At 37.6% G+C, this 26,558-nt stretch overlaps 1 protein-coding gene across 3 annotated transcripts in view; it reads right to left on the reverse strand.

The window, feature by feature from the left end:
- ADAM23 (ADAM metallopeptidase domain 23) overlaps positions 1–26,558 on the reverse strand; it is a 242,989-nt gene that overhangs the window by 17,858 nt on the left and 198,573 nt on the right. For 2 of the 3 annotated variants that reach the window (XM_043991922.1, XM_043991920.1), the window contains exons 20-24: positions 24,065–24,128; positions 21,918–22,023; positions 19,976–20,095; positions 19,118–19,286; positions 13,626–13,737 (exon numbers count right to left, since the gene is read on the reverse strand). In XM_043991922.1, the coding sequence (XP_043847857.1) occupies positions 13,626–13,737; positions 19,118–19,286; positions 19,976–20,095; positions 21,918–22,023; positions 24,065–24,128 (571 nt within the window). Of the gene's footprint in view, positions 1–906; positions 998–13,625; positions 13,738–19,117; positions 19,287–19,975; positions 20,096–21,917; positions 22,024–24,064; positions 24,129–26,558 lie in introns of all 3 variants that reach the window. The other variant, XM_043991921.1, reaches the window with a different exon arrangement.

Raw genomic sequence — 26,558 nt, forward strand, 5'->3', positions numbered from 1 at the left:
TAAACAAAGATAATGTTAATATGTGGCTTTCTAAGTCAATATGCAGCCTACAAAGATCCATATGTATGGTTTAGTGGCCCACATTTTTATTTGAGTTTGACACCACTAATATGTACAATCAACCCAAGAAGGAATTGGGAGTGGCATGAAAAAATCAGTTGCTCTCACAGCAATTAATTAATAAGATAACTACTAACTCTCTATTTGATACTGTGTTGTATAGACTAGACTAGAACAAACAAAAGAACCTGCAGTCATAGAATTGGTGCTAGAACTTCAGATCTGTGCGATCCTAATTATTTTACAAGAAGATGAAGAAAGTGCTGTAGATTTCCCAAACCTCTAACATGGGGTCAAACTGAAACATTCTATTCACCACCCTATAACATTAAATAAAGGAGAATATTAATAGCTCATTCTTTAGACTTCCTGCGAGAGATCTTATTACTTCTACTTATTTTGACTAAGTGCTTTTTTCTGTACTTCACTGAAACTGATGATCCACTGATAAAGGGCATCTCCCCCAATTGAAAAATTTAATCTAATATAAACATGGTTCATCTGGATTTTTTTTATAGCTAAAAAGCTTCCAGAATCTCTCTAAATACGTATTTTTTATTCTTCTCACAATTTGAGAAGTAGGTGAGACATTTAGAAAATATCAATTGTGATGCTATCAAATCTTCACAAACTTATTCGTTTATGCCCCACATTGTCCCAGACAGGAGAGGGTTCAACACTGCACAAGCAAACTTCATGACACAGAAACATTCAAATCACACCACAAATACCACCACCACATAACACAAAGCCAAGGACACAGGACACAGAAGGATCAGGGACCAACAGTTACCTCACACACTAGGCACCAAACATAAAAACTCTGAAACTAAGAAAGATGCTTACTCCATTCCCCACCCTGTGCCTCCAAAAATCACCCCCAGGGCCAGAATGGTCCCTGCCACTGCACCTATAAGCCTGCTTGTGGCCATGCTCCCTGTGTGGAGGGAAAAGGGAGATTCTATTTAAGAAAGAAATGATGACACGCTAATGTGACTGAAGAAAAAAAAATACCTTATGAAGAAATGTTTTGTTTTACATTTCAGTATAAGGAAGTGACTCAATCTTTTCCTTAAGACCAATAACTAGATGCTAGACAAAAAAAAAATTTAATTTTGGAAGATGTTTAATTTACATAAAATCTGAAACAATACTATTTTCCCCCAAAATTATCTTTTCTTGGTGAGTGGTTCACCTATGGAAGATTTATAGGAGAATATAGACAAGAGGATACAAAGATGGGCTGTAGTCTACATTGTTGCTAGAAATCTCTACATTGATCCATTAGAGTATAGAATTCTTTTAATGCCTATATTGAGGCATGACAGTGAATAGAGAGCTGGCCTTGAAATCATAAAGACCTGGGTTCAAGTCTCTTAAATTCTTAAGTCATCTAGACCAGTGAAGTCAAACTCAAATAGAAACAAATCTCTACCACTGCATATTTACCTGGAACACCACAAATCAGCATCATCTACCATGGATTTTTATTTATTTTTGTTAAATGTTTGCCAATTACATTTTAATCTGGTTCTGGCAAACCAGTGAGTAGCTAAGAGTTTGACACCTCTGATCTAGGCAACTCTCTAAGACTCCAAGTTGCAAAGAAGGTGCCAGCCTGCCCTAGTGGAGGAAGCATCTCCATCCAGGAATGTCCTAGATCAATAAAACACAGTTGCTATTCCTATCAATGATATCCATTTCCTAAATCAACATTTCTTTTCCTACCAACAAGTTTTAACAGTTGAGTAATAGTTTTAGAAAGTTGGACAAAAAAAATTTCGAAACATAGTAAATTTACATATTAATCAAATAACCAATTACAAAAACACTGGTCAGTTTTCAATGGGAAAGTCTTCTTGATATCACTGTCCTCAAAATTCCATAATCATTTAAATATAAATGAAGATTGAAGAGAATAATTTTTTAAGTTTTAGGCTTCTAAAATTAAGTACACTCAAAAATGATAGTATTATGATGTGGAATAATTATCAACCTTGTTTCCAAGATCACGGTAATGTCTAAATTTCTTTTATATGCTATGATATCATGAATGTGTTGCATAGGGGTCAGGGGAATGATATGTGTTCATGTAAGCTTGTCTCTTATATCTCAACTTTCAAGCTATACTCTGAATACTTAAATTAACTATTCAGAGAAATCAGGTTAATATTTTCAAGCCACCATTTAAAAAATTACTATGTTGTGTCAGTAAATTTCTAGAGTCTGATACCTTCTGGATATGGCTTAGCTTTAAGAAACAATCATTTAAAAGGTGAAACTTTAAGTGAGACAGTGTGGTATAGGTGAATGAGTTCTGGCTTTGCAGTTGGAAGAGATGGATTTGAGCGCTAGCTACATTATTTCACAACTGTGTGACATCAGTCATTTTCCCTCAATAAGCCTCAGTTTCCTCCTCTATAAAATGAAAAGTTTGGGGAAGCAAAGTAGGTGGCCATCAATAGTGATTGAGCCAACTGGATGGAATGGAATATTATTAACCCTTAACATGAATATAACAAATCTGGGACAAACTGGGGGAAAACTTCTTGAAACTAATTCTAGCAATAGTAAATAGAACTAAGAAACCAGTGTATACAGTGACCACAATAGTGCAAAGGAAAGCAAGATTGCAAGACCTCCTAACTTTGATCAATTTTGACTTCAGAAGGCTGAAGGTAAAGCATGCTACCCTCAACTTAGTAGAGGAGTGATGAATTGTAGGTGCAGAAGGAAGTGTACCTCATTATACTTGGCCAGTTTTTGAGGTATATTTCTTAGTTAAAAGGATGGCTTGGAGGTAGGGATGAGGCAATCCCTGGGAAGTGGCAGAGGTTTTTTTTTTAAGTCTTAATAAACTATTTCTCTAAAAACCCAAAATAAAATAAAGGAGTTAAATTAGGGGACCTCTAAGGTTCTTTCCTGCCCTAATATTTAATGATTCTAGGGTTAATTTCAGTTTTCTATATCACCTTGCTTAAGAAGAAATAGTGACTTTTATGGGGACGACCCTTTATAAATGAGATTAGGTAAAGTGGGACAAAGAATAAGAGCGACTCTGAAAATCAAAATGTCAGACTGTTAAAATTATCAAAACTGTGCTCATTAAAATCTATGATTTTCATAGTTGCTTAAATGTAGAGTTTTTAGGGATCAGATGGAATACTGAAGAGAGGGGATCGGAAGATATGAAAATAGTTTTTCTTAAGTCTGTTAAGCAACTAGCTAGTTCTTTTATCAGTGCAAATTTTATGTGTGCAAAACTTCAAGTGTGTATATTACTGGTGTACCCATCCCCATCATTGCAGACTACAAATCCCTCCATACCCCAAGAGACAATTTTCATGAGTGTCTTGGGTTGAAAAATTCATCACCTGATGGCTAACCCTCTGGTGATAAGCCTCTCCATTGTTAGCCAGGCTGAACCTCAGGTCAAAAGACATATGATCTACAGCTAGGCTTGGTTCCACTGTGAGGCATCAAATTACGATTGAATAGAAAATGTTGATTATTCCTAATTAGGCACAACTGGGAAATGTAATATTTATTTCTTTTCAATAGGCAAAAATTAATGGAGATGCTAAGGGAAAATAAAAAATCAACACGTGAAAGAGGTGAGCATATGTTTTCAAATAGGACAATATAATTAAAAACTAACTAAAATATAACCATGTCTAACTTTTTAAATTGTGGCCACAATCCTCAGAGGGATTAAAGTAGGAGTTCAGAATAGGGGGATAACTCTTTTCCCTCTCTTTTTAAGTCAAGATCTACTTACTTTCATAAAACCAAAAAGAATACATGGCCATATGTGCAGATTTTACCAGTAAAGGTATTTTATGAAGGAAAAATGTAAACCAGAGCTGGGTCTTCATTTCATGAATGAAAACAAATCCATACTGTCCTAATTTTATGTTGTAAATATAATGACAAGAATTGGGAGGACATTGTGCCATACTCAAGGCCAATGCAACACCGTGTTTTATAGCAAATCAGTACAAAAATTCTGGTTTGCATAAGAACACCTGCTAGACAAAAGAGGCAAGAGGAGGAGAGCAGGCAGGTAGCAGGAGAGCATTAGAAGGCCTTCGGTATCTCTCTCTTGAGACTGTTTTTCATTTTATCTTATAGATATTCCTGTCATATCCCACTGCTGGAATGCAAACACCTTGAAGGCAAAGAGAATGTCTTATATCTGTGTCTCCCCCAATTAGCACAATGCTCTGTCCACAGCAGGACTGATGAGGTTGTTGGAAAGGAATTGGAAGGCCAAGGTATTTCCATAGATGTCTCAGAGGGTTCTTATTCCTCTTCCTCAAAACCCAGTAGTTTTTGAGAGTAAAAAAAAAATAGTCAATAATCTCCCTTCAGGCTGGAGAATGATCTCCATATCCTTACCTGAGATAAGGGCTCTTGACACTAAGAGGGGAATAAAAGTGAGCAGGGAAATTGTATTTTCCAAAAGGATTGTCCCCTTCCGCCCTGCTTTCCTCTCTCACACACTGCCAGGACTAAAAGACTGAGGAGGATGTAGGGACCCATCTGATTCTTTGTCATAGTGTTTTTAGACATTTCAAGGGTTAGATAAAAGGCTTAAGCTTCAGAATATCTCTACTCTGTGAATAGGGAATGACTCAGCCTCTCTTCCTCCTGACATGAATTAAATGAATGCAGGTGGGTGGATCTTTCATCAGACACCCCAAAAAACTGAGACCAGGCTACTCTTCAAAGCTATGTAGGATTTCATGACAGGGTAGTTTCATGACTCTCCTATTGGGAACCAAGAGGCCTGGGTCTTGAAACTTATCCTAATTTATTTACTCCATGACCTTGGGCAGGTCACTGAATGTGTGCTGGACTTTGCTTTTCTCCTCACCCCAACTATGACCATGGCATTTCCTCAGCTTATCAAAATTTAGGATTTCCCTTTCCCCTCAATCCCTAAAATGCACTTGCCAGTCATTCTAAGTTGACTCTGGGAACTCAATTCAATTCCCATTTATTAAGTAAGTGCCTACCTTTTACAGAGGACTGTGCTAGACACCGAGGAAGAAACAAAGTTTAGATAAGACATCAGTTCCTACACTCCGGAAGTTTAGTTCACTAGAGGATTCAGATACCTTCATTGATAACTGTGATCTTCAGTGATTCAGGTTAAGTATGTTAGGGAGGAACAAAACAAAGTATGATGTGATGAGGACTGCTGGGGTGGTATTGTTGGGGACTTGGGGAAGAAAGGGAAATCAAGGAAAATTTCTTTGAGGGTGTGACATTTCAGTTAGCCTTTAAAGAACCGGAAGGAGTTCAACAGATGGAAAAGGATCATTCCAAGCATACAGAACAGTGGAAACCAAAGCACAGGCAGATGCAGGGAGCTCCAAGGTGTTTTACAGAAGAAGGAGGAATCCATTTTGGCTGGAGCATGTCCTCTGTGGCAATGAGTAACATGAAACAAGACTGGAAAGGTAGTGTGACCCCAGAATGCTCCCCAGCCAAAGAAGCCCTTACTTTACTCAGTAGACAAAAGGGAGCCCTTGAATATGTCTAAACATTTGAAGGGTTGTGAGTAGATTCTGTTCATGAGGAAGATTAATCTGAATAGGAGGAGGGAGAGGGAAAAGGTAGGAAATTGTGAAAGGAACATATCACAATAGTCCTGGTAGATGCTAAAGTGAAGAGTTGCTTCTTCTTTTTTTCTTTAACCTAACGTGCATTCGTTTATTTATGGGGAAAATTATAGGCTGTGATATTTACTCAAAAGAGGCATGTTAAGTGTATTTTACAGAGTTTATGTCTATGCTACAGTAACACAGAGACTCTACATTTGTTTATTTTCTCAGAGATCTGCTTTTTTTTAAATAAAACTTACAATAGGTGGAAACTTAGGCATCTTCAAAGGGTGTCTCCTTGCCACAAGATTTCCTTCTTACTATTAGGAGATGTCAGGGACATAAAGGTGAATCAGAGCAATCAATTTACAGATAAGGAAATGGGAGAGATCCCTTGTGATTTTCCCAAGATCACACTGCTTATTAGTGGGATGATGGAAAGACTTCTCCCTCTTCCTGCATCTCTTTACTCTTAATTTTGAGATTATACCATATAACCTCTCAAATCCATTTGAAAATAACAGTTTATTTGATTTTAATTACCCAGAAATGGGGGGAAGGAAGGAGTAAGAGAGCGGGATAGAGAGAGAGGGAGAGGAAGAAGAGAGGGAGTAAGAGGGAAGGAAAGAGAGGAAGGGGGAAGAGAAGCCCAGTATTTGGTAACACATCAATGATTTAAGTCCACAAGGCAGCCAGTTGCATTGCAGATAGACCACTGTGCGTATATTTGAAAGCTAGAAAAGATATCATGTATTTTAGTAAAGATGAGGAAGTAACCACAAACAAATCTTTTTGATTAAATTCATTCTATATGCCTCTAATGCACATTATTTGTTATTTAAGAAATCCTATTTCCAGAGTTCTCATATAACAAAATTCACTAAATGTTGGGTGTGGGATAGAATTATCCCACTCTGGCCCAAATAAATATACTTTAAAAAATAAAAGGCAAAAGGCTGCCAGTAATGCTGAAACCAGGAATAAGCTAAGGCTAGTGCATGATGCAAAGGATACCAGGAAGGGCCAACAGGAAGATAAATAAAGAAGGGGCAGGGCCACTCTTTGGATTGGATGGAACTCTAATTAAAGTGGTGACTGAAAGAAGGTAGGATTATTCAGTTCCCATTTTTCTTTAGTTGTCTCCAGCAAAGACAGTGATATGCAGACTAGAAGGGTAGAACAAAATAATTTGCAGGAAAAGAAATCCAAGAGAAGCGAGGAGATGGCCAAAGACCTCTACTTGCCCTCAAGGAGTTTTAGGTCATCAGGCCTCGATAAACCTTATCCCAGTGTATGGAAAGAACAGACAGATATGACTATTGAGTTGCTCTTGGGTGATCTCTCAGGAATTATGAAGGAAAGGAAAGTGCTGCAGGACTGTAGATAAGCAAACATTCTGATTTTTAAAAAGGTAAAGAAGGCTAAAGTGTCCTTTAATGATCTCAGCATCCATGTAAGCCAGGCCCTTCATTTTACAGATGAAGAAACTGAGACCCAGGGAGATTTAATGGCCTGTCTAGCATCACACAAGTAGAAAGTACCAGAAGCAAATTTTGAACCCAGGTCCTCAGACTCTAAAGCCAATTAATGATCCTTCCACTTAAGAATACTGTCTCTTCAAACTATAGGCAGGAGACCTTGAAATGAATTATTAGTAAAATGTTAGAATGAAGTAATAAAGGCATATATAGCCAAGGGTGTGCTGGTAAATGTTTAATAGCTGACTCTCCAGAAAACACATGGCCCAATTTTAAGTTTAATCTCTGGTAACAGATGGCTCCAGCACACCCCTGGGTATAGCTCATAGGTACTTAGGAAGTGATGTGTGATCACTATGAGCCAGCATGGGTTCATTAGGAATGACCATTCCACACTAACCTTTTGTAATAGGGGATTCAGAAGACTGCGGTATACCTAATATACATGGACTTCTGGAAAGTAGTTGGAAAAATGTTTCATTCATGTTTGTGGACAGGCTAAAGAGATATGAACTGTACAATAACACAGAGGTAAGGATTCAGAACTGGCTAAGCTTGGGGGCCCAAAGAGTGGTGATTAGGGTCACTAATGGCATTCATTCAAGCCTCATTGGGCTAGAATGAGAGACTGAATCTGAGACAAAATTTAATAAGGATAAGTGCAAAATGCTCTACATGGATTAAAAAACAGCAATTATATTAAGTCAAAGATGGTATAGGTGTGCCTAAACAATTCAGCCGTGACAAGAATCTTCGGAGGAGCGAACTCAGTGTTAGTCAACAGTGAGAAGTGACTGCCTAATGTGACCTCAAGCTACCTTGGTGGAAGCAGTATTGAGAATGAAGCAAAAACACCTTTGTATTTGGCCCTAGTTAGACCACATTTGAGTACAGTGTTCAGTTTGGGGAATCACTTTTTTTTTTTTTTTTTGGTGAGGCAATTGGGTTAAGTGACTTGCCCAGTGACTTGCACAAAGCTAGTAATTGTTAAGTGTCTGAGGCCAGATTTGAACTCAGGTCCTCCTGAATGCAGGGCTGGTGCTCTATCCACTGAGCCACCTAGCTGCCCAAGGGGGGAAATCACACTTTAGGAAGGGCACTAACAAGTCAGAGCACATCTAGAGGAAAGTGACCAAGGCAATGAAGGGACTTGAAACTATATGACAATTAGTTACATGAATATGGACTGTTTAGCTAAGAGAAGAAAAGACTGGGATGAAGGGTAGTGTGTGTGTGTGTGTTGGGGGCCAGTATTTAAGGTTTAAAAAACACCTTCCTCATAACAACCTTCTGAGGTCAATAAAAGAAGTATTCTCCATCTGTCCCTGGAAGGGTGCCATTTAAGAGAGGGTTTAAATGTGTTCTTCTTGGATCGAGAGAGCAGAACTAAGAAAATGAATGGACATTGCAAAGATACAGATTTCAGTTTGATATAAGGAAACTTTTGTTTCATCATTCTTTTAGTCAAATCTGACTCTTTGTGACCCCTTTTTGGGGTTTTCTTGGAAAAGATACTGGAGTGGTTTGCCATTTCCTTCTCTAGCTCATTTTACAGATAAGGAAACTGAGGCAAAGAGGGTTAAGTGACTTGCCCAAGGTCACACAGCTGGGAAGTGTCTGAAGCCAGACTTGAATTCAGGAAGAGGAGTCTTCTTGACTCCAGCCACAGCACTCTATCCACTGTCCCACCTAGCTCTCCCATTATTGGTGGTCAAAAAGAATCTGGGTAACTGCTTGTCAGAGATGTTGCCAAGGTCCTTTCAATTGGACTAGATAGCTTTTGAGATTCCTTTCCAAATCTGGGAGTCTATGGTTGAATATAGCTCATCATTTCAGACAAATTAAATGTTGTTATAAAAAGAAAACATGTGCTTTTCTTAACTCTGACGTTATTGTGTGACTATGAAGTAACCTCTTGGTACCTCAGTTTCTTTATCAGTAAAATAAAGACATTAATCCTTGTTCTACCTACCTCAGAAGGTACCTGAGGAAGGTGGCTTTTAAATTTTAAAGCGTTATATAGACCTGAGTTATCAGTATTACTGAGAAAATCATTAGAAGACTATAACAAGCCAGGGCATTCTGAGGAGGTAAACCACTGTGAGTGGCAAATATTCTGGAAGAAGTATGAACAACCTCAGTTCATACAATCATACATCTAGAATTGAAAGAGACTTTAGAGGTCATCTATGTCAACTCCCCTCATTGAACAGATGAAGAAACTGAGGCATAGAGAGGTTAAGCGACTTGCCCAAGGTTACACAGGTGAGTGGTAGGGGTAAGATTTGAACCTCATTCTTCTTCCTCCAAATCCAGTGATCTTCCTATGGTCCACAATTACTTTCATAATAACACCATCCAAACCAATTTGGGAGGGAAAATCAGAGCAGAGAAAACAGTGTAATGTGTATTCCATTCTACAGTCGGATAAAGGTTTATAGTCAAATTTTTTGCCTTGAGATGAAAGTGAGATCTCTTCAGATGCTACAATTGTTTTGTTAAAGCAAATGTAAAGGGTTGCTGTTTTTTACTATATATTGTTAGGGAGCCAAGTATAAAATGGCACCTAAACATTACACATATTAAATAGAAAGAAAACGTAAGTAAACTCCTATTGCCATTCCCCTTTTAACCAGAAATATAAAAACCAAAACCACAAAGCATACATGATGAACCCTAATGTGTGAAATGACATCCCACAAAATTTGTATTTGATCAAGATGTCAATTAAACTTTTCAAAGCAACTTGAAGGGCTATGAGAAGCCCTGGGAAATCATGTCAATGGGTTGTCCCTAAATTGCATACTTTACCATTGACTGCTCTGATAAATTAACCATTTCCCTAATATAGTTACTGATGCTAATTCATATTAAGTCATGGCATCTTCTTTTTAATTCAGCATATTAAAGTCTCACCAGCATTGTCAATAATTCCAATACCAATGCAGTTGATACTAACTTTGTTGCGTTCAGGAACAAAGAGAGATCCAGGGACAGATGTGAGTATCATCCTCTCCAGAATGGCTCGCTACTTTTGGACTTCCTCCAAGAATTTAATTTAATTTCTAATTTAATCTTAGATCTTTCCCAATGAACTTAATTTAAATCACATAGGAACTGGAGATGAAAAGGAGGTATGTGGAGAAGAAAGGGCTAGGGGTAATCTTTCCCAGTCTATCACACACCCAAGGGGTGAGCCAGATGAGTTAGTTCTGCTCTTATACTCCTCTCTGACAACATATCTATGCTGAGTTATCTCCAACCTTCTTAGAGGAACAGTACGTGAATAATCTTTCTCATCTTCTTTAATATAATCATAAACATTTAAGATATTAAAAAATCCCAACAGATCAATGATTGATTCCTTCTGCTAGAGCAGTAGGAAACTACTAAATGTAGTTTCTGGAGGTTGATCTAAACTTTTTTCAATAAAAATTAATAGAGAGTAAGCAGGGGATTGTTTCCTATTGGGGGGCAAGGAGATAAGAGAGAAAGGAGGCGAGGGAGAGAAATGAAGAGGGAGAGGGAGAGGGGGAGAGAGAGAGAGAGAGAGAGAGAGAGAGAGAGAGAGAGAGAGAGAGAGAGAGAGAGAGAGAGGGAGGGAGGGGGAGAGAGAGAGAGAGAGAGAGAATGAATAAGAGCTTGAAAGAAGTGTTTAAAAATAAGAGAGGAAGGATGGCAAAGTACATGGAATGTTGACCTTGGAAGCAGGAAGACCTGAATTCAAATCCCACCTTGGAAAACAGTGACCACAGGCAAGTCTCTTGACCTCTTTGCATTCTAGATAATTCTCTGAAACTAGAAGTGGCAGAGAAGACGATGACCTAATAATAATACTAACTAGTATTCATATAGTGCTTTAAGGTTTGGAAGAGCCTCTCTCATTTGATCCTCACAACAATTTGGGGAGATGGGTGATATTATTATTCCTGTTTTACAGATGATGAAATTAAGGACATGAGAGGTTAAGTGACTTGCTAATGAGGGTCACACAGCTAGTGAGTGTCTGGGGTCACATCTGAACCCATCTCTTCCTGACTCCAGGTCCACAGCTTTATGCATTAAGTCCCTAGGTGAAATCACCTGCTTTGGTAGAGAGAATTTCATCATCCAGGAGTAATCTAAACTGGCGAAATCACAGTTCCAGATACTATCCCTCTTAATGGGTAAATGAGTAAAAACAGGCATTAAACATGCCCAACGAAATCAACTCCTAAAAGCTATACAGCGACTCTTCCCATCAGCTCCTCTTTCTTCCCTTTGCTATGCCAACATCCGTGGGCCATGTATATTTAGAACCATATTTTGACATCTTGACTGCATTGCTATTTATAGAGTAAACACTTCTGGATCCAAAATAACTCAAGCATGGGCTTAAGCAACATATCTAAAAGCATCACTAAAAGGAGTAGCGGGTTTTGGTGATTTTTGCCCACCTGCAAAAGGAAACCATGAGATCCTGCCAGATTCTTTTACATAGTGTTTCATATACTTTTAACGCAGTGGTAGGAGAGGGAAAATAGCAGGGGATTTTATATTCAAGTGTTCATGAGGGTTTCTATAGATCATTAATGAAGGGGGGGGGTTGGGAGGCAGTGTAGAGCGTTAAGTTATTCTGCTTTTTCGTCTACCTGGGCAGGGTGCTTCCCTGGGTGTCTCGCTTTGCCCTAATCTTGGAGAGTACGTTGGGACTATGTCCAGCACAGCTGTGCTAGCACAGATGTACGCTGTCTGAATAGATCTTTGAAGAAAAGGGTGCACAGTTTAGAAGGATCTAGTTTGCAGTGTTCTCTGTTAGTGCAATTATAAAAATTACTCTTTCTTGAAAAATTCAAACAGTGGGAAAATAAAGTAGGTAATTTCCCAAATCCACAGAGCTAATTGAATTGTAGATTTAACTTCTTACTGAAAATTGGCCAACCTCTCCATATGGTATTCCAAACATAGTTATAATGTGAGAAAACCATTAATGAGAAAAATCCAGGCAGAAATGATTTTCATCCTTAACATTTACAAACGAATATGAAAACTGCTATTTTTCGCTAGTTTGTCCTATCCCATTATTACTAACAATGTTGTAAAGTTGATCATGCTTCCCTCCCCAGTCTTGTGTTTTTATATATAGTCATTAATTATTTGATGAATATTATGATTGTTATGAGCAAGAATCATAAATGCTACCCTAAATATTGTTGTTAAGAATGATTCTTTATTACTTAATAAACATGTTATCTAAGAAACTGCATAGCAATTATTTAATGAGTCCTGAACTCCTGTAATTAACTGGATGTTGAAGGAAACTCTTTGACGTTAAGATTTCCTGGAAGAATGAAGACTGTATAATATAATGTTTCCCTGTCTTTATAGGGCAATATTAGCATCATGATGTTTGGGCTTCAAATTCATAGTCTAAGATCAACTATGATCAGAAAATGACTATGTTATGTATGGATGTGTGCATGTAATTACAGACATACACATATATGTCATATGTAAATAAGTACACAGACACATGTATGTGTATGTGCATATATATGTATACATCTTTAATCCAGGAAAGTACCTATTATTTTTAGCAGTAAGGACAATGGTCCAAAAGATTCCTTTAAGGAAAATCAAATTAGATTTCTGCACGAAATAAATGAAGGCTCTGCTGAAGAGATTTGTGCCATGCTAATAATATAATCTATCCAGTATTGATATAGAAGCAGCAAGAGGAAGCAGGAAAACCACCAAATTTAGAACCACCAGACCTAGGTTTAGGCTTCAGCCCTATAGATGTTTAGTTGTGCCCTAGGTTCAAATCCTGCTTCTAATACTCACTGCCTCTATGACTTTTGGGTAGTCATACTGCCTCTCTAGGCCTCAATTTCTTTGTCTGTAAATGTAGGATAATAAGAGGGGAGCACAATACTGTAAAAATGATTAAACAATATAACAAAAGAGGAGATACCCCATAGGAGAGGCCTCTCTACCACCAACTAGCTTTGTGACCCTGGGCAAGCCACCAGAGATTCAGTTTCCTCATCTGTAAAGCGGAGATTTAAAAAAATAATAATTACGCTACCCATCTCCCAGTATTGCTGTGAAGATACACTTTGTAAACTATCTTAAGATTTATCCATTAATTGGGAAAATTATGAAAAGTTCTAAATAATAAATAAATGTTTATGCAAAAGAATGTGATTTAAAGGAGAGACAAAAAAAGTGAAAACCTAGAAAGGAAAGTCACTAAGCTCATTTTTCCCCAAGTATGGGTCCTGCAATGATGAAACAGAGCACAGACAAAGACAGTTGTCAACACATGACATTTAGAATGTTACAGTTATATTAAGTATGAATTATATACTGGGTCATTCTTATTTAAAAAAGAAAAATATTCTATATCTCCTTCCAACACTATGATGTTGCTCCTTTGATGCCTTTTGGAAAAGGGTTGCCTAAATACATACAATAAAAAGGAACTCAAATCACAAACCCTTGGGTCCGTCATCCTTTGAGGCTGGGGGTTTTTTGATAAGATCCCGGATGCTGCAGTCCGTCCCCGCCCAGGTGTTATTACAAATGCAGGTGACTTCATTGCTACACACCTGTGAGAGAAAACATGAACAAAGAGTGTTTTCATTGTGGTTTCCTTTATTGCCTCATAGCTCAGTTATTAAATAGCAGTGGTAAAGTCACAAGACTCTTGGGTCCCGCCCCCCCCCCCGAATTCTACAGAGTAAGGCTGACATTTAAATTTTGCTAGTGCTCCAAAACAAGGAAACTCTTCCTGCACACACGGGAAGAGAGAGAGAGAGAGAGAGAGAGAGAGAGAGAGAGAGAGAGAGAGAGAGAGAGAGAGAGAGAGAGAAGTGTGTATCGGGTACTCTTATTATGCTGCTGATGTAAAATAGAGGATCTTAATCATTAATCATCAGATACTTACTAGTTGTGTGACCCTGGGCAAATCACTTAACCCTGTTTGCCTCAGTTTTCTTATCTGTAAAATGAGCTGGAGAAGGAAATAGCAAACACTCCAGTACCTTTGCCAAGAAAACCCCATATGGGGTCACAAAGATTCAGACACAACTGAAGATGACTGAACAACAAAATCTTTAATAAAGAGCTAGCCTTGCTGTCACTAGTCTCACATTTCCAACTGGCCAAAGGTTAGATAGCTAAATTTTAAGTTCTTCTTTACACTGCTTCTGTTGCTAAGTTACACAACTCTTCAAGTTGGAAAATCATTTCAAGGAAGTGTAAAACTTCCTTAAAATGCTCCCCAGTGTCCTGAACATTCATTACATGTGGCAAAAAATAAGACGTCAAAATAATTATTTTGTGGATTTTTTATGGTTTGAAAAATGAAGATAACACTTCGATAAGTCTATTATGGCAACAATGTGGAGAATCCCTGTACTGGTGCTGATCCCAATGCAGGCAGGCCTCCTTGTTCTGTCTGATATGACTCTCATCCATGTGTTTCTGTACACTCTCCAAATTCCCTCCTGAAGTCCATAAACTAGCTGGTCACTGACAGAAACCACACACAACAATTGCCAATAGCTAAAATCATCGTGCATGATTGTTAGCACCCTCTGCAGCTCCACCAACTAAGGAAGGTGGAAGTGGGGAAGGATGGGAGGGATTGGCACACAGGATTGAGAGTAGTTTTGTATTTTGATTTGTTTACTGGGTCAATGTGACCAAATACTTCACCAACAGCCAGCCTCCCAGACTCGCTGCTCTTAGTTGGGTTGGTTACTGGAGAACAGACATATATCAGTCACTTGCCATCTCTCTCTAGGTCTCTGTTATCTTAGCTCCAAAATGACAAGATTGAATTCAGTACCTCTCCATGGTCCCTTCCGGCTCTAAATTTATAAGCCCAGGATCTCCTAAGCAGACCACTTTTGGAACATTAATTTCAACATGATTTTCCCCAACACAAAAGCCTTCAAAGTCTCCTTGGTTCTGATTGTGAAATTCCAGCCTTCTGGGCTTCAGTTTATGACCTAGACTTCTATAGCCAGTCGTATTTCCCACAAGTTCACCAACATGCACCTTCTGTAGTTACCTGTCTCTTGGCTCTCCCCCAAATATACTAATAATCTTGTTTCTGTCTGAATCATTCCTATTACCTTGCTTGCAGTACTGCTCCTATCTTCCCAGGCCAGTTCTTCCTATCCAAAACATATCCACCTGTCCCCAGAGGCAGCTGGTGGTAATACAACACTGGACCTGGAGTCAGGAAGACCTGAGTTTAAATCCAATCTCAGACATGTACAACCGTGTGACCCTATGCAAGTCACTTAACCTCTGGCTCCCTTAGTTTCCTCAACTAAAAAAATGGAAATAATAATAGCACCTACCTCCCAGGGGTCAAAAGTGTTTGTAAAGCACTTAGCATAATGCTTGACACATAGTAGGTGCTTAATAAACACTTTTTTCCTTTCTTCCTCCCTTCCTTTATTTGTTCCTTCTTTCTTTCTTTCCCTCCTTCCTTCCCAGGTAAAATCCCATCTCTTCCATGAAACCTTCTCTGATTACATCACTTCTCATGTATCATATCCCTCTCCTCTCTCTACTTCTATAACACTTGAAAGTCTCTACTGTATACTTTAGCCCCCAGTAATATGTTGTACTGTTCACTGTTTATCAGAGGCAGCTAGATGGCACAGTGGGTAGAGCACTGGACCTGGACTTAACAAAGACTTAAGCTCAAATCTTGTCTTGGATACTATCTATGTGACCTGGGCAAGTTACTTAACTCTGTCTGCCTCAGTTTCTTCAACTATAAAATATAGATTTTATCTCTTTCTCAGTGGTGTTGTGAGGATAAAATGGAACACTATTGGTAAAATGCTTTATGAACCCTAAAGCTCTATATAAATGCCTGCTATTATTGTCCCTTTTTCTCCTCAACTAGATTATAAGATTCTTGTAGTCAGGCATATACTCCTTGGCACAATGCATAGGGCCCTGAACCTCGTAGACTTTTGCCAAATGCTTGTTGATTGACTGTCAGTGAATATCTGTCACAAAGGTCAGAAGGATGCCTCCTGTGATCAGACTATCCAGCGTGGTTTGGCTGCTGTAATTCTTAAGTTTTTGGCATTATACTAAAGTGGCCTGAAATTCAGAAGGAATAAACAGTCCACTGCTGGACTCTGAAGAACACTAATCATTGGAAGGACGGATCAGTGTAATATTTCTTGAAGCCTTTATCTCTTTACATATGAACTGCATAGAGAGAAGGCTTACTAAAGAGGATGTAAGCTTATTAGTATAAATGGATTTCTTAATCTTCAAAGTTGTAACAAACTGATTAGGATTAACGCCTGTGTAGGGTAAATGGGAAAAAGATATCACCAATTACATCAAAATCTCTCTGCCCTTCTTTTGTCCACAGACTTGGAGCCAGTGACAGAAGAAAGGTGGAACGTCTCCTTCCTCAGAACTGGGAGCTCCTTTAATCCATCACCTGAGGTCTCTGTTCAATATCCTTCACCCCAACATTATTTACTTTGAGGGGATCTTTTCTTTTTCTCTTTGCCATCATTTCAGAGTCTTCTTCCTAGCTTCATTATATTCGTCTCATTTTCCATTCCTGAAGTCTGAATGTTTAACCAAACTGTCCTTTCCCTCCACACCAAACTAAGCAAGTGTTAGTTTTTTTCTTTTAGATATATGGCTTCAGTGTAAGTGTGTGTGTATTTCCCAAGTACTTGGTCTTATGGATTTTGAAAAAGATGGTTGTTTGGGCAGTGTCGAAGAGCAGTGAGCTCCCAAAAAATTCATAAGACTGCTAAGCACTCATGCAAATATACTTGTTTTCACTTAGCTTTGGGTGGACTGAATATTCTCCTCTATAAAATGAGAACACTGAATGAGATGACCTCTCAAGTCCCTTCCAATTTTAATTGGAAGTGGCAAAGTGGATTGAGTGATAGGCCTTGAGTCAGGAAGACTTGAGTTCAAATCCAGCCCCAAACACTTACTAGTCATGTAACCCTGGGTAAGTCACTTAACTTACATCTTCTTCCATTTCCTCTGTAAAATGTCTGTTTACAAACTGTAAAAAAAAACTGTTGCATTCACCATCATGTCTTTGTAATGCTTATATAGTTGATGTTTATGCTCACGGACTTTTAAAAAAAACTTGGACGTTCTGGCAACCAGTGGTGTATTTTTTCTATTTTCCTGTGACTTTGGATTTTCCCTTCTTTCCCCTTTCCCCTCCATGTCTCTTAGATAAGGCATAGATGAAACCTAACCTGCAAACTCCTTACTATGGTCTGCGGGGAATGTACAAAGTTCAAACATATCAATAAACATTTTAACTTTTTTTAAAAAACATTTATCTCCGAGGGTTTTGAGGATCAAACGAGATAATATTTGTAAAGCGCTTATACAGCGCCTCACACATAGTAGGTATTTAATAAATGCGTGTTTCCTTCCTTCTCTTGGTTGATGGCTTCCTACTCTTCAGCTTGTGTTTCTTAAAACACAAACACATGGGATGTCATTAGTGATACTAGTGATGTACCTGGTGCTTATTCTACAAGCACCTGAGTTCTTGATGAATGAATACTGAAGGGCATGAGAAGCGACACTGACATAAACTTTACTTTGAAAGTGCAAATAGCTTTAATTAGATTCAACCAATATTTACCAAGGACCTACTCTGTGCAGGACAGCATGCTGGCCATGTCAATACAGTGGGGAGTTCTTTGAAGGATCTTATTAGCTTCCTATCACCTCCTTAGTTATTCTGACTTTTTCCAATAGAAAATGAAAACTATCACAAAATTTAGCAATGTACCATATACACTGTGGCTAAGGAACTGGATGGACTTAGAATCATGAGACTTGAGTTTAAATCCCTCCCAAAGCAGTTACTATGTGATTGTGGGCAAGTCACTTAACCTCTCAACTTCAATTTCCTTCTCTGTAAAATGGGGTTGTTAATAAAAATTATAATTATTATTATCATTTTAATGATAACTACCAGCATTTTCCAAATGCTCTAAGGTTCGTGAAGCACTTTACATATGTTATATCATTTGATCCTCTTGACAATCCTGTGAGGTTGATGCTATTATTTTCTTTTTTTTTTTTTGCAGGGCAATGGGGGTTAAGTGACTTGCCCAGGGTCACACAGTTAGTAAGTGTTAAGTGTCTGAGGCTGGATTTGAACTCAGGTACTCCTGAATCCAGAGCCAGAGCTTTAACCACTGCGCCATCTAGCTGCCCCCGATGCTATTATTTTCAACCCCATTTTATAGATGAGGAAACTGGGGTTGAGACAGACAAAGTATCTTGCTCAGGGTCACACAGCTACTAGGTAGCTGGTCTTCCCAGTCTCTAGCCTCTGGACCACCTAGCTTTTAGTACCTACCTCAGAGGGTTACTATAAGAAAAATACTATGCAAGCTTTAGAGTACTACCAAAATTCTAAGTGTGATGATTCAGGTTGTCAGAAAAAAAGAGTGGTTTTGACAAGAGTATATTTGATGAGAAGAATTCATGGAAAGGTTGCTGGATTCAGAGTCAGAGGAGCTGGGTTCAAATACTCATGGTTACTACTTGTGTGACCTTGGGGAAGTCTCTTACCTGCTCAGTGCCTAGTTTCCTCATAGGCAAATGAGGGGTCAAATGGAGCCTTAAGGTCCCTTCCAGCTCTGAATCAATCTCCTACAAGCCTACGGTCAGCATAACAGTAAATGATAATATGTGTGCACGTGCATGAATGTGTGTGCATGTGCATTTGCATGTGTGTGTTAGTCATCTTAGAACTGCAAGTTCTTGGGTAGGCATCAGTTTCTTGATATCAATAAATATTGGGCAAAACACAGCAGGCAGCAGGACCACACAGAGAATTGCTGAAAATGAAATTTTAATCCAGGAAAAATGTTCAATTGTCGAATAATAAAACACATACAGCCAAAGAGAGCCAAGAGGCTCAGCCTCTTGTTTCATCCTTACCCCATGATTTGAACAAACTTTGCCATTGGAGTCAAGGGGACAGCTGCTCATGTTTAGGGACTGAATCTGTAGGCACTTTCTATCTAGACACATCATGGATGGGCCACACGGAGTTCCATCTTCCACATACCCTACATCAGTATCATCATCTAAAACAACATGGGCACCACTGGAGAAAGAAGGCATACGTGCAATTGTTAGCATTAAGCCTAGAGGTTTCAAGACAAAACTAAAGAAGATGGAAGAACGATTCAATTCAAGCAAACAAATATTTATTAAGCATCTACTATGTGTGGTTTATTGTTCTAGACTCCAAGGTTTTATCACTAAGATGAAAAGCAACAATTATGTGGGATCATAAGATATGCATGCAAAAATACTCTAGTATAAATTAGAATGTGATAAGTGCACAAAAAATAGTAACCAGAGAGGAATGGATGGTGATCTATAATTAGTCACATTAATCTTTAAATGGGCAGCTAGGTGGCACAATGGATAGAACACTGGGCCTGGAGTCGGGACACTTACTAGCTGTAAGAGCCTGGGCAAGTCATTTAACCCTCTTGGCCTTAGTTTCCCCATCTGCAAAATGACCTGGAGAACAAAATGGTAAACTACTCCAGGATCTTTGCCATGAAAACCCCAAATTCGTCAGACACAACTAATTGACAAAACAACAACAAATCTTTAAATGCACACTGTTAATAACTTTCAAAAGGAAAGAAATGACAAAATATGAATAAAATAACTTATTTGAAGCTATCTTCCAATTTTTCCTGAGGTTTATTCCCCTCTGATCTTGTCTCTTTGAGTTTTACTTTCTGAATGACTCAACTTTTCAACACTGTAATACATTACCTGCAGTCAATGACTCGGCCTTGGTGATAAAAGGAAGTTGGAATGATTTCTCCCTGAAGTTGACCAATTCGTGGAACTCGAGTAAGATTGGTACAGAGCAAAAAGCCACAAAACACATCACTGTAAGCATAAAAGGAGAGGAGAATTACAATCATTCAAACCTGTCTGGTTTTTAGATTTAATTTAAATCCATACCTTTCATTCGGCTTAAGAGAAATAAACTGTCTGTAGGGTGAAAAGTTGCTGGTCCTAAGACCCATTGGTGTGAGATGCACTTCATGAAGCTGCCAAGGGTCAGAAGTCATCCTTAAGCTAGCTGTCTGGTTCCAAGGTTCCAAGTCGAGAACTCTCAATGACATAAACAACATACTCTAGTCATCTCTTCATATCCCATCTGCTACATTCCTGTGCGCTTTTCCATCATGCCCCCCAGGAACCTCATCATCCTGTAAGATCGAATCAGCCCTGGGACTCACACCTCATCAGCACCTTCTACCCTTGGGGCTCCTCTGATTGGAGGATGGAGTGGAGAACTTCTCCCTACAGCTCCATTTTATGGAAGGCACTCAGGCTAGTCATCTCTTCTTGGACGCACTTGGATCTCTTCTTGGAGTGCTCTACCATGGGACCATACCAGATACTGTTTAGCACAGTGTTGACACATAGTAGGTGCTTAATAAATGTTTATTGACTGGGCAACAACAATAAACTAAGGCTGTCTCTATGCAGGCCATGTTAGGTGAGGAGATGGGACAATGAGTTTGATAGATAAAACATCTTGAATTCCTTCACTAAGAAACTTTGAGCAGCTTGGTGACAGTGGAGAGAGTGCTGGCCATAGAGTCAGGAGAAACTGAGTTCAAATCAAGACACTTACTAGCTGTGTGACCCTGGACAAGTCACTTAACCCTGTTTGCCTCAATTTCCTCATCTGTAAAATGAGCTAGAGAATGAAATAGCAAATCACTCCAGCATCTCTGCCAAGAAAACCCCAAATGGGTTCATGAAGAGTCAGACACAACTAATGACAAAACAACAACAACATGCAACTTCTTCTTTGCACCAAAGAAAAGCAATCACCCAATTATTAAGAATTAAGACAGTGTAAACTAGTGGGAAGACTGTAGGAATTGTAGTCGGAAGAACTGTGTATGAATCCTGCCTCAGACATTTACTAGGAAAATCATGTTAAAAAGAAAGCAATTTGTAAACCTTAGGAATTTGTACGTAAATCTGAGGGGGTTTTATATAAAAATGGAACTTTGATCTATAATTTAATACTTGATAGTATTAGGTACCCAAATTTGATAAGCAAATAGAGAAATTTGAGTAAAATTCTCACTTTAAAATACCCAACTTCCTTTAGTCTGTTAAAGGAAAATACAAATTTTTAAAAGAAAAATTTTCTTTTCAATATGATCATTCAGTAGATTCTTAAACCGTAAAAACCATGTAATGTTTTGTATAAAGCAGGTGTTTAAAATACAGATTGTTTAACTAGGTACCCAGAATGCATACTGTTTCTATTTTGTATGCAAAGGAATTTTCACATCACCCCATTCACAAATCATGTACTACTAGAGCCCTATTAAGATGAAAAGCTAAGACTTAATTTACAAAGTTATGGCAAAGTATTATCGCTAAACAAGCTGCCCTAGTGCAGGAAATTTCTCCCCTCCAAGCCACAGCATCAACTGCATCTTTATTATTTTTGCTATAGGCTCTCGGCCATTTGGACACACTAAAATGACCAACTTAAAAATATACACTGGAGAATATTTTTAAAATCATTGCACTTTTGGAAAACTCATTAAGGCTTATTTTTGGTGCCCTCCAGCTTTCCATTAAGAGTTGGTAAATGGCCTTGCTTGTACGTGTATGCGCACATGTGTACACACACACACACAACACACCCCTCCCCTGATGAAAGTTCAGCACTTACTGTTTGCTACACTGAATCCATCGATCCCCATCTTTCCCACAGTTCCCCTTCTCAGTGCCTTCTGTGTTAAGTTTTTCATAGCAGAATTTGTCAGACCCTGCAGCCTCTTTTGAAGGTAAATTAAGGGAGAGAAGAGGAGGATGTTAGTTACATTCATAATCCCAATCCTGGGGAAATAAATTCCTTCCTAAAGGATGCAGGCAACATATACCCATCTCTAGCAGGGAAGTTAATGAATTCACCTACACAAAACTCACACAACTCTAGGTTTTTATATCTGTTAAGAGCATCAATGTCTGTTTGTTTGTTTTTATAATCTGTGCTCTGGTCCACAGAATTTTATTTCTATATTTTGAAAGCCATAAAGCAGGACTTCAAATCCTCAGGACTCTTACTAATGGCCCCTAGTCACAACTTCTAGGAGCCTCAGTTTACTCACTTAAATTGTGGAAACAAAGGAGTCATCATAATAATATAACGTGTGTAAGGTGCTTTGCAAACCTTAGAATATTATACAAATGCCAGTTATTGTTATTATTGGGGTCTATTTTTCCTTTTTATATTCCTGTATTGTCTAGCCTCTTAAATGACAGGAATGATTTCATTTATGCCTTCACATCCCTAATACCCATGTCAGGGATGAGCCCATAGGCTCATCAAAGCTTTACACAAAGACATTTCATTGATTACTATGTCTGCAATGCTGATAACATAAATGACTCCACATACCCTGGGATGATTTGGGGCAGTTTGATCTCCTATGGCCCCAGTCTATAGCGATGGATCCTAGTCAAGTTGCCTGATAATACCAGGAACCAAAAAGGGGACAAGAAAGGATTTTCTTGCCATTTCTTTTTCTCCCTCTGTGGGTCTTTAACTCTTTTAACAAGTGAAGAGAATAGTATTCTACCTTCCAATTTGCCCTTTAAGAAACTAAAGAGAATTGACGAGTCTTTCCAAGGAGAATAAATGTGGGCTGGTAGGAGAAAATCCTTTGGGAATATCCTCAAAAGAATGAGAGAAACACCATGAGCTGTCTTGTATCTCTGGCAGGTAAAACCTTCCTTTGTAACTGATAGAGCAAAAGTTTCACAAAGATTTCAATGAACCTGTCTGAGCTTTACTTGGAATCAGTGCCATCACTTTATAAACAGTAACTAAGAGACAGAAATGGAAAGAGAAATAATACACATATCCATAGAGGCCCCGCTGGGCAAAGTTCTAGGAACTAACAAATTCTGCGGGGCTACAAAGTTTATGCCCCCAATCCCAAAACCCATGAGATGTCTTTGACACAGCAGTAAACTACATTTACTCAGTGGTCCCTGGAGGTTTTCTTGAAGAGCTCTCTATATTTGTATAAATAAGTGCATAAATCCAAGCCAATTCCAAAGGACTCATGATGGAAAATGCTCTCCCTATTCAGTAAAAAGAACTATGGAATCTGTATGCAGATTGAAACATACTGTTTCTACTTTTTTTGTTATCTTTTCTTTTTTGAGGTTTTTCCCCTTTTGTTCTGATTCTTCTTTCACAGTATGACTAATGCAGAAATATGTTTAATGTGATTGTACATGTATAGCCTATATGAGATTGCTTTCTGTCTTGGGGAAGGGGGAGGGAACGGGGGGGGTTGGGAGAAAAGTTTGGAACTCAAGGTCTTATAAAAACAAATGTTGAAAACTATCTTTACATGTAACTGAAAAATAATAAAATACTTAAAAAGAAAAAAAGAATTTAATGTAAATTTTAAAATAAATAAGTGTATACATACATATATGTGTGTGTATATATATATGTATATATGATCAATACATAAAGTAAATCACAAAGATGTTGGATCATCACAAATTTTACCACTGTAATTTAGTGTGAACTTGCTAAAAGACCAGTTCATGTACATTTCAGAAAGACAAGAAAACTGAATGAAAGAATCATCTATCATCTTCTATTTATATGCATGAGACTTTGGTGAAAATTTATTTACTTTTTATGACTGAGAGACTATACACGTTCTACTTTCACATATGTACCTTTTATCATTTTTCTTACATTTTTTTCAAGACGCAAATGACACTTTGCAAAACTGGAAAAAGGATTTGTGAATAGCTCACATATATAATAAGTTACAGGAAAATGAAACTTACTGCTTCCCCAGATGTACTGGCATTGATTATCTCTTGTCTTGCATTCTCCATTGTAGCAACGGCCCTAAAAAAAAAAATCACATCACACAAAAGATGTAGATTGTGTCTCACTTCAGAATACTGACTCCAAAGTTACCTTTTCATTTTCTTGGTCAACTTTTTTTTCCCCCTATTCCAGGTCCTAGGATCCTTTCCCACCTCCCATTAAAAGTCCCATTAAGTCAATATCACCTTAAGAGAAAGATAATAATATATATCCTTATCATGTGTATAATTTATATGTGTATATGTGTACACACATACATGTGAATATACAAATATATACATACTCACACATATATGTAATTGTTTTGTGTATTGTTTTGTTTTGTTTTGTTTTTGGTGAGGCAATTGGGGTTAAGTGACTTGCCCAAGGTCACACAGATAGTACATATATATATATATATATATATATATATATTTAAAGAACATGGATTTCTACAGATTGCTCCAATGGTGATTTCAAATCTTTTAATTCACAAAGTAGTTATACCTTCTTGTACCAGTGAATGGAAAACTAAAACTGCTGAAGCTTTTTGGTGAGAAATATCCAAATGGCCTATGAAATTTGATAACTTGGGTGGCATGAGTCATGACTTTAGAAAGAACGAGTTCTGTCAAATTCAACTGATGCCCTGTAGGAGAAGAAGAGGTCTGGGGGATAAGTGTAAGTAACAGATACAATCTAAGCATGGCTTGATATATTTTTTATAATAAATTCACAAGCTATGGTTCACCTCAGTGCTTTTCAGCTGATATGCTAGTGTGTTCCAAAGAATTCCTTCAGGTAGAACCCCAAGATGGGAATGCCTTCTGGAAAGTTAATAGAGGGAACTTCTAGGCCCAGATTAGAACAAGCACTCTCCACCAGAAGTGGAGGCTTCTTCAGACAAAGGTCCAAGTGACAAAAATAAATAAATCAAGGTATAGCAAGGAAGGACATTAACTCAGTTGGCTTGTGGAATCTCTACTAATTCTTCAAATACAAAGAATGGTAAAGTATCCAGAAGCTCAAGGTAGCAAAATATGAACAGAGAATGAAAACACTAGGAATTGTAATATCTGAATCTTTTAATAGTAAACAGAAAGGTCCTAGAACATCGAAGCCATAAAGCCCAAAAGAACAGATGAAGCTGACAAAATATGGAAACACATAGGGAAAGTTGTGTGTGAATTTCTCCAAGATGTTATTCAGTGATTTATTAGTCAACAAATGTTTATTTTGATGCTTACTATGTGCTCATCACTGTATATTCTTAATTTTAGAATTTTAGAGCTAAAAGAGACCAATATTCATCAGATCCAATCCCTGTGGTTACACGCAGTGATTTAGGGATAGAAATTAAATCAGTCAGTAAACTAGTATTTACTACATACCCATTATGTGTCAGGCCATCCTTTCCATTCCCCCACACTTCAATATTATCCTTTTTTATCCTGGCAAAAGTCTATATGCTATTCTAGGAAGTATATGCCAGCACTTCTGCTCTAAAAGAACTCATCATCAGAATGGGGAGAATTATTAGCAAATTACTTATATGAGTGTGTATCTATGTATACATGTTTGTGTTTATATATATATACATACATACACATAATATATATTACATATACACACACTATATATATAAATAATAGAAGGAACTATAAAGTATCATTATATACAGTTATAAATTTATTATACTTCATATAACTCATTTATATATAAGCATATGTCTAATTATATATAAATTAGATGTACAAATAAGTGCTGAATTATAACATATGCCTATATCATGTAATTTAGCAATTAATTATATATAACTTATAATTATGTGTATGTAATTATAAAACAAATAGAGTTATGTGATATATTTATATTTTATAATTGTAGATTTATAATTAAGTGCTAAATTATGTGATATAGGCCCTATGTTATAATTTAGCAATTATTATACATAATTATAAATATATAATTAAAAAATTTTTAATTTATTTTATTTTGAACAAGAAATAAGACAAGCATGTAATTTATAATACATAATATATTATTATATATATGTATATACACATGTGTATATGGGTATATGCTAAATAATGTTATATAGATCCTATGTTCTATAAGGAGTTCAGAGAAACTTATAAACAATTAGGAATAAATATTCAGAGAAGGCTTTAAAGAGAAGGTAATACTTAAACAAGGCTTTGAAGAATGGGTAAAGATCTGGAAACATCACCAGTGAAGGCACAGTAACTGGAATAAAAAAGTCTATGGGGTGTTCACAGAACAGTGAATATACCCAAAGGTATCACATCATAAAAGAGCCAGAAATAAATTTCAATAGGTAAGAACTTATAACAAATGACAGAATGCCTTATAAACCAAAACAAAGGAGTTTCAGATTTATACAGAAAATAACAGGGAGTTGAAAAAAAGAAATGACAAGATAAAAGCCATGTTTAAGAGCAATGGGTC

This window comes from Dromiciops gliroides, chromosome 3 (assembly GCF_019393635.1).
Source record: "Dromiciops gliroides isolate mDroGli1 chromosome 3, mDroGli1.pri, whole genome shotgun sequence".
Taxonomy (NCBI): Eukaryota; Metazoa; Chordata; class Mammalia; order Microbiotheria; family Microbiotheriidae; genus Dromiciops; species Dromiciops gliroides.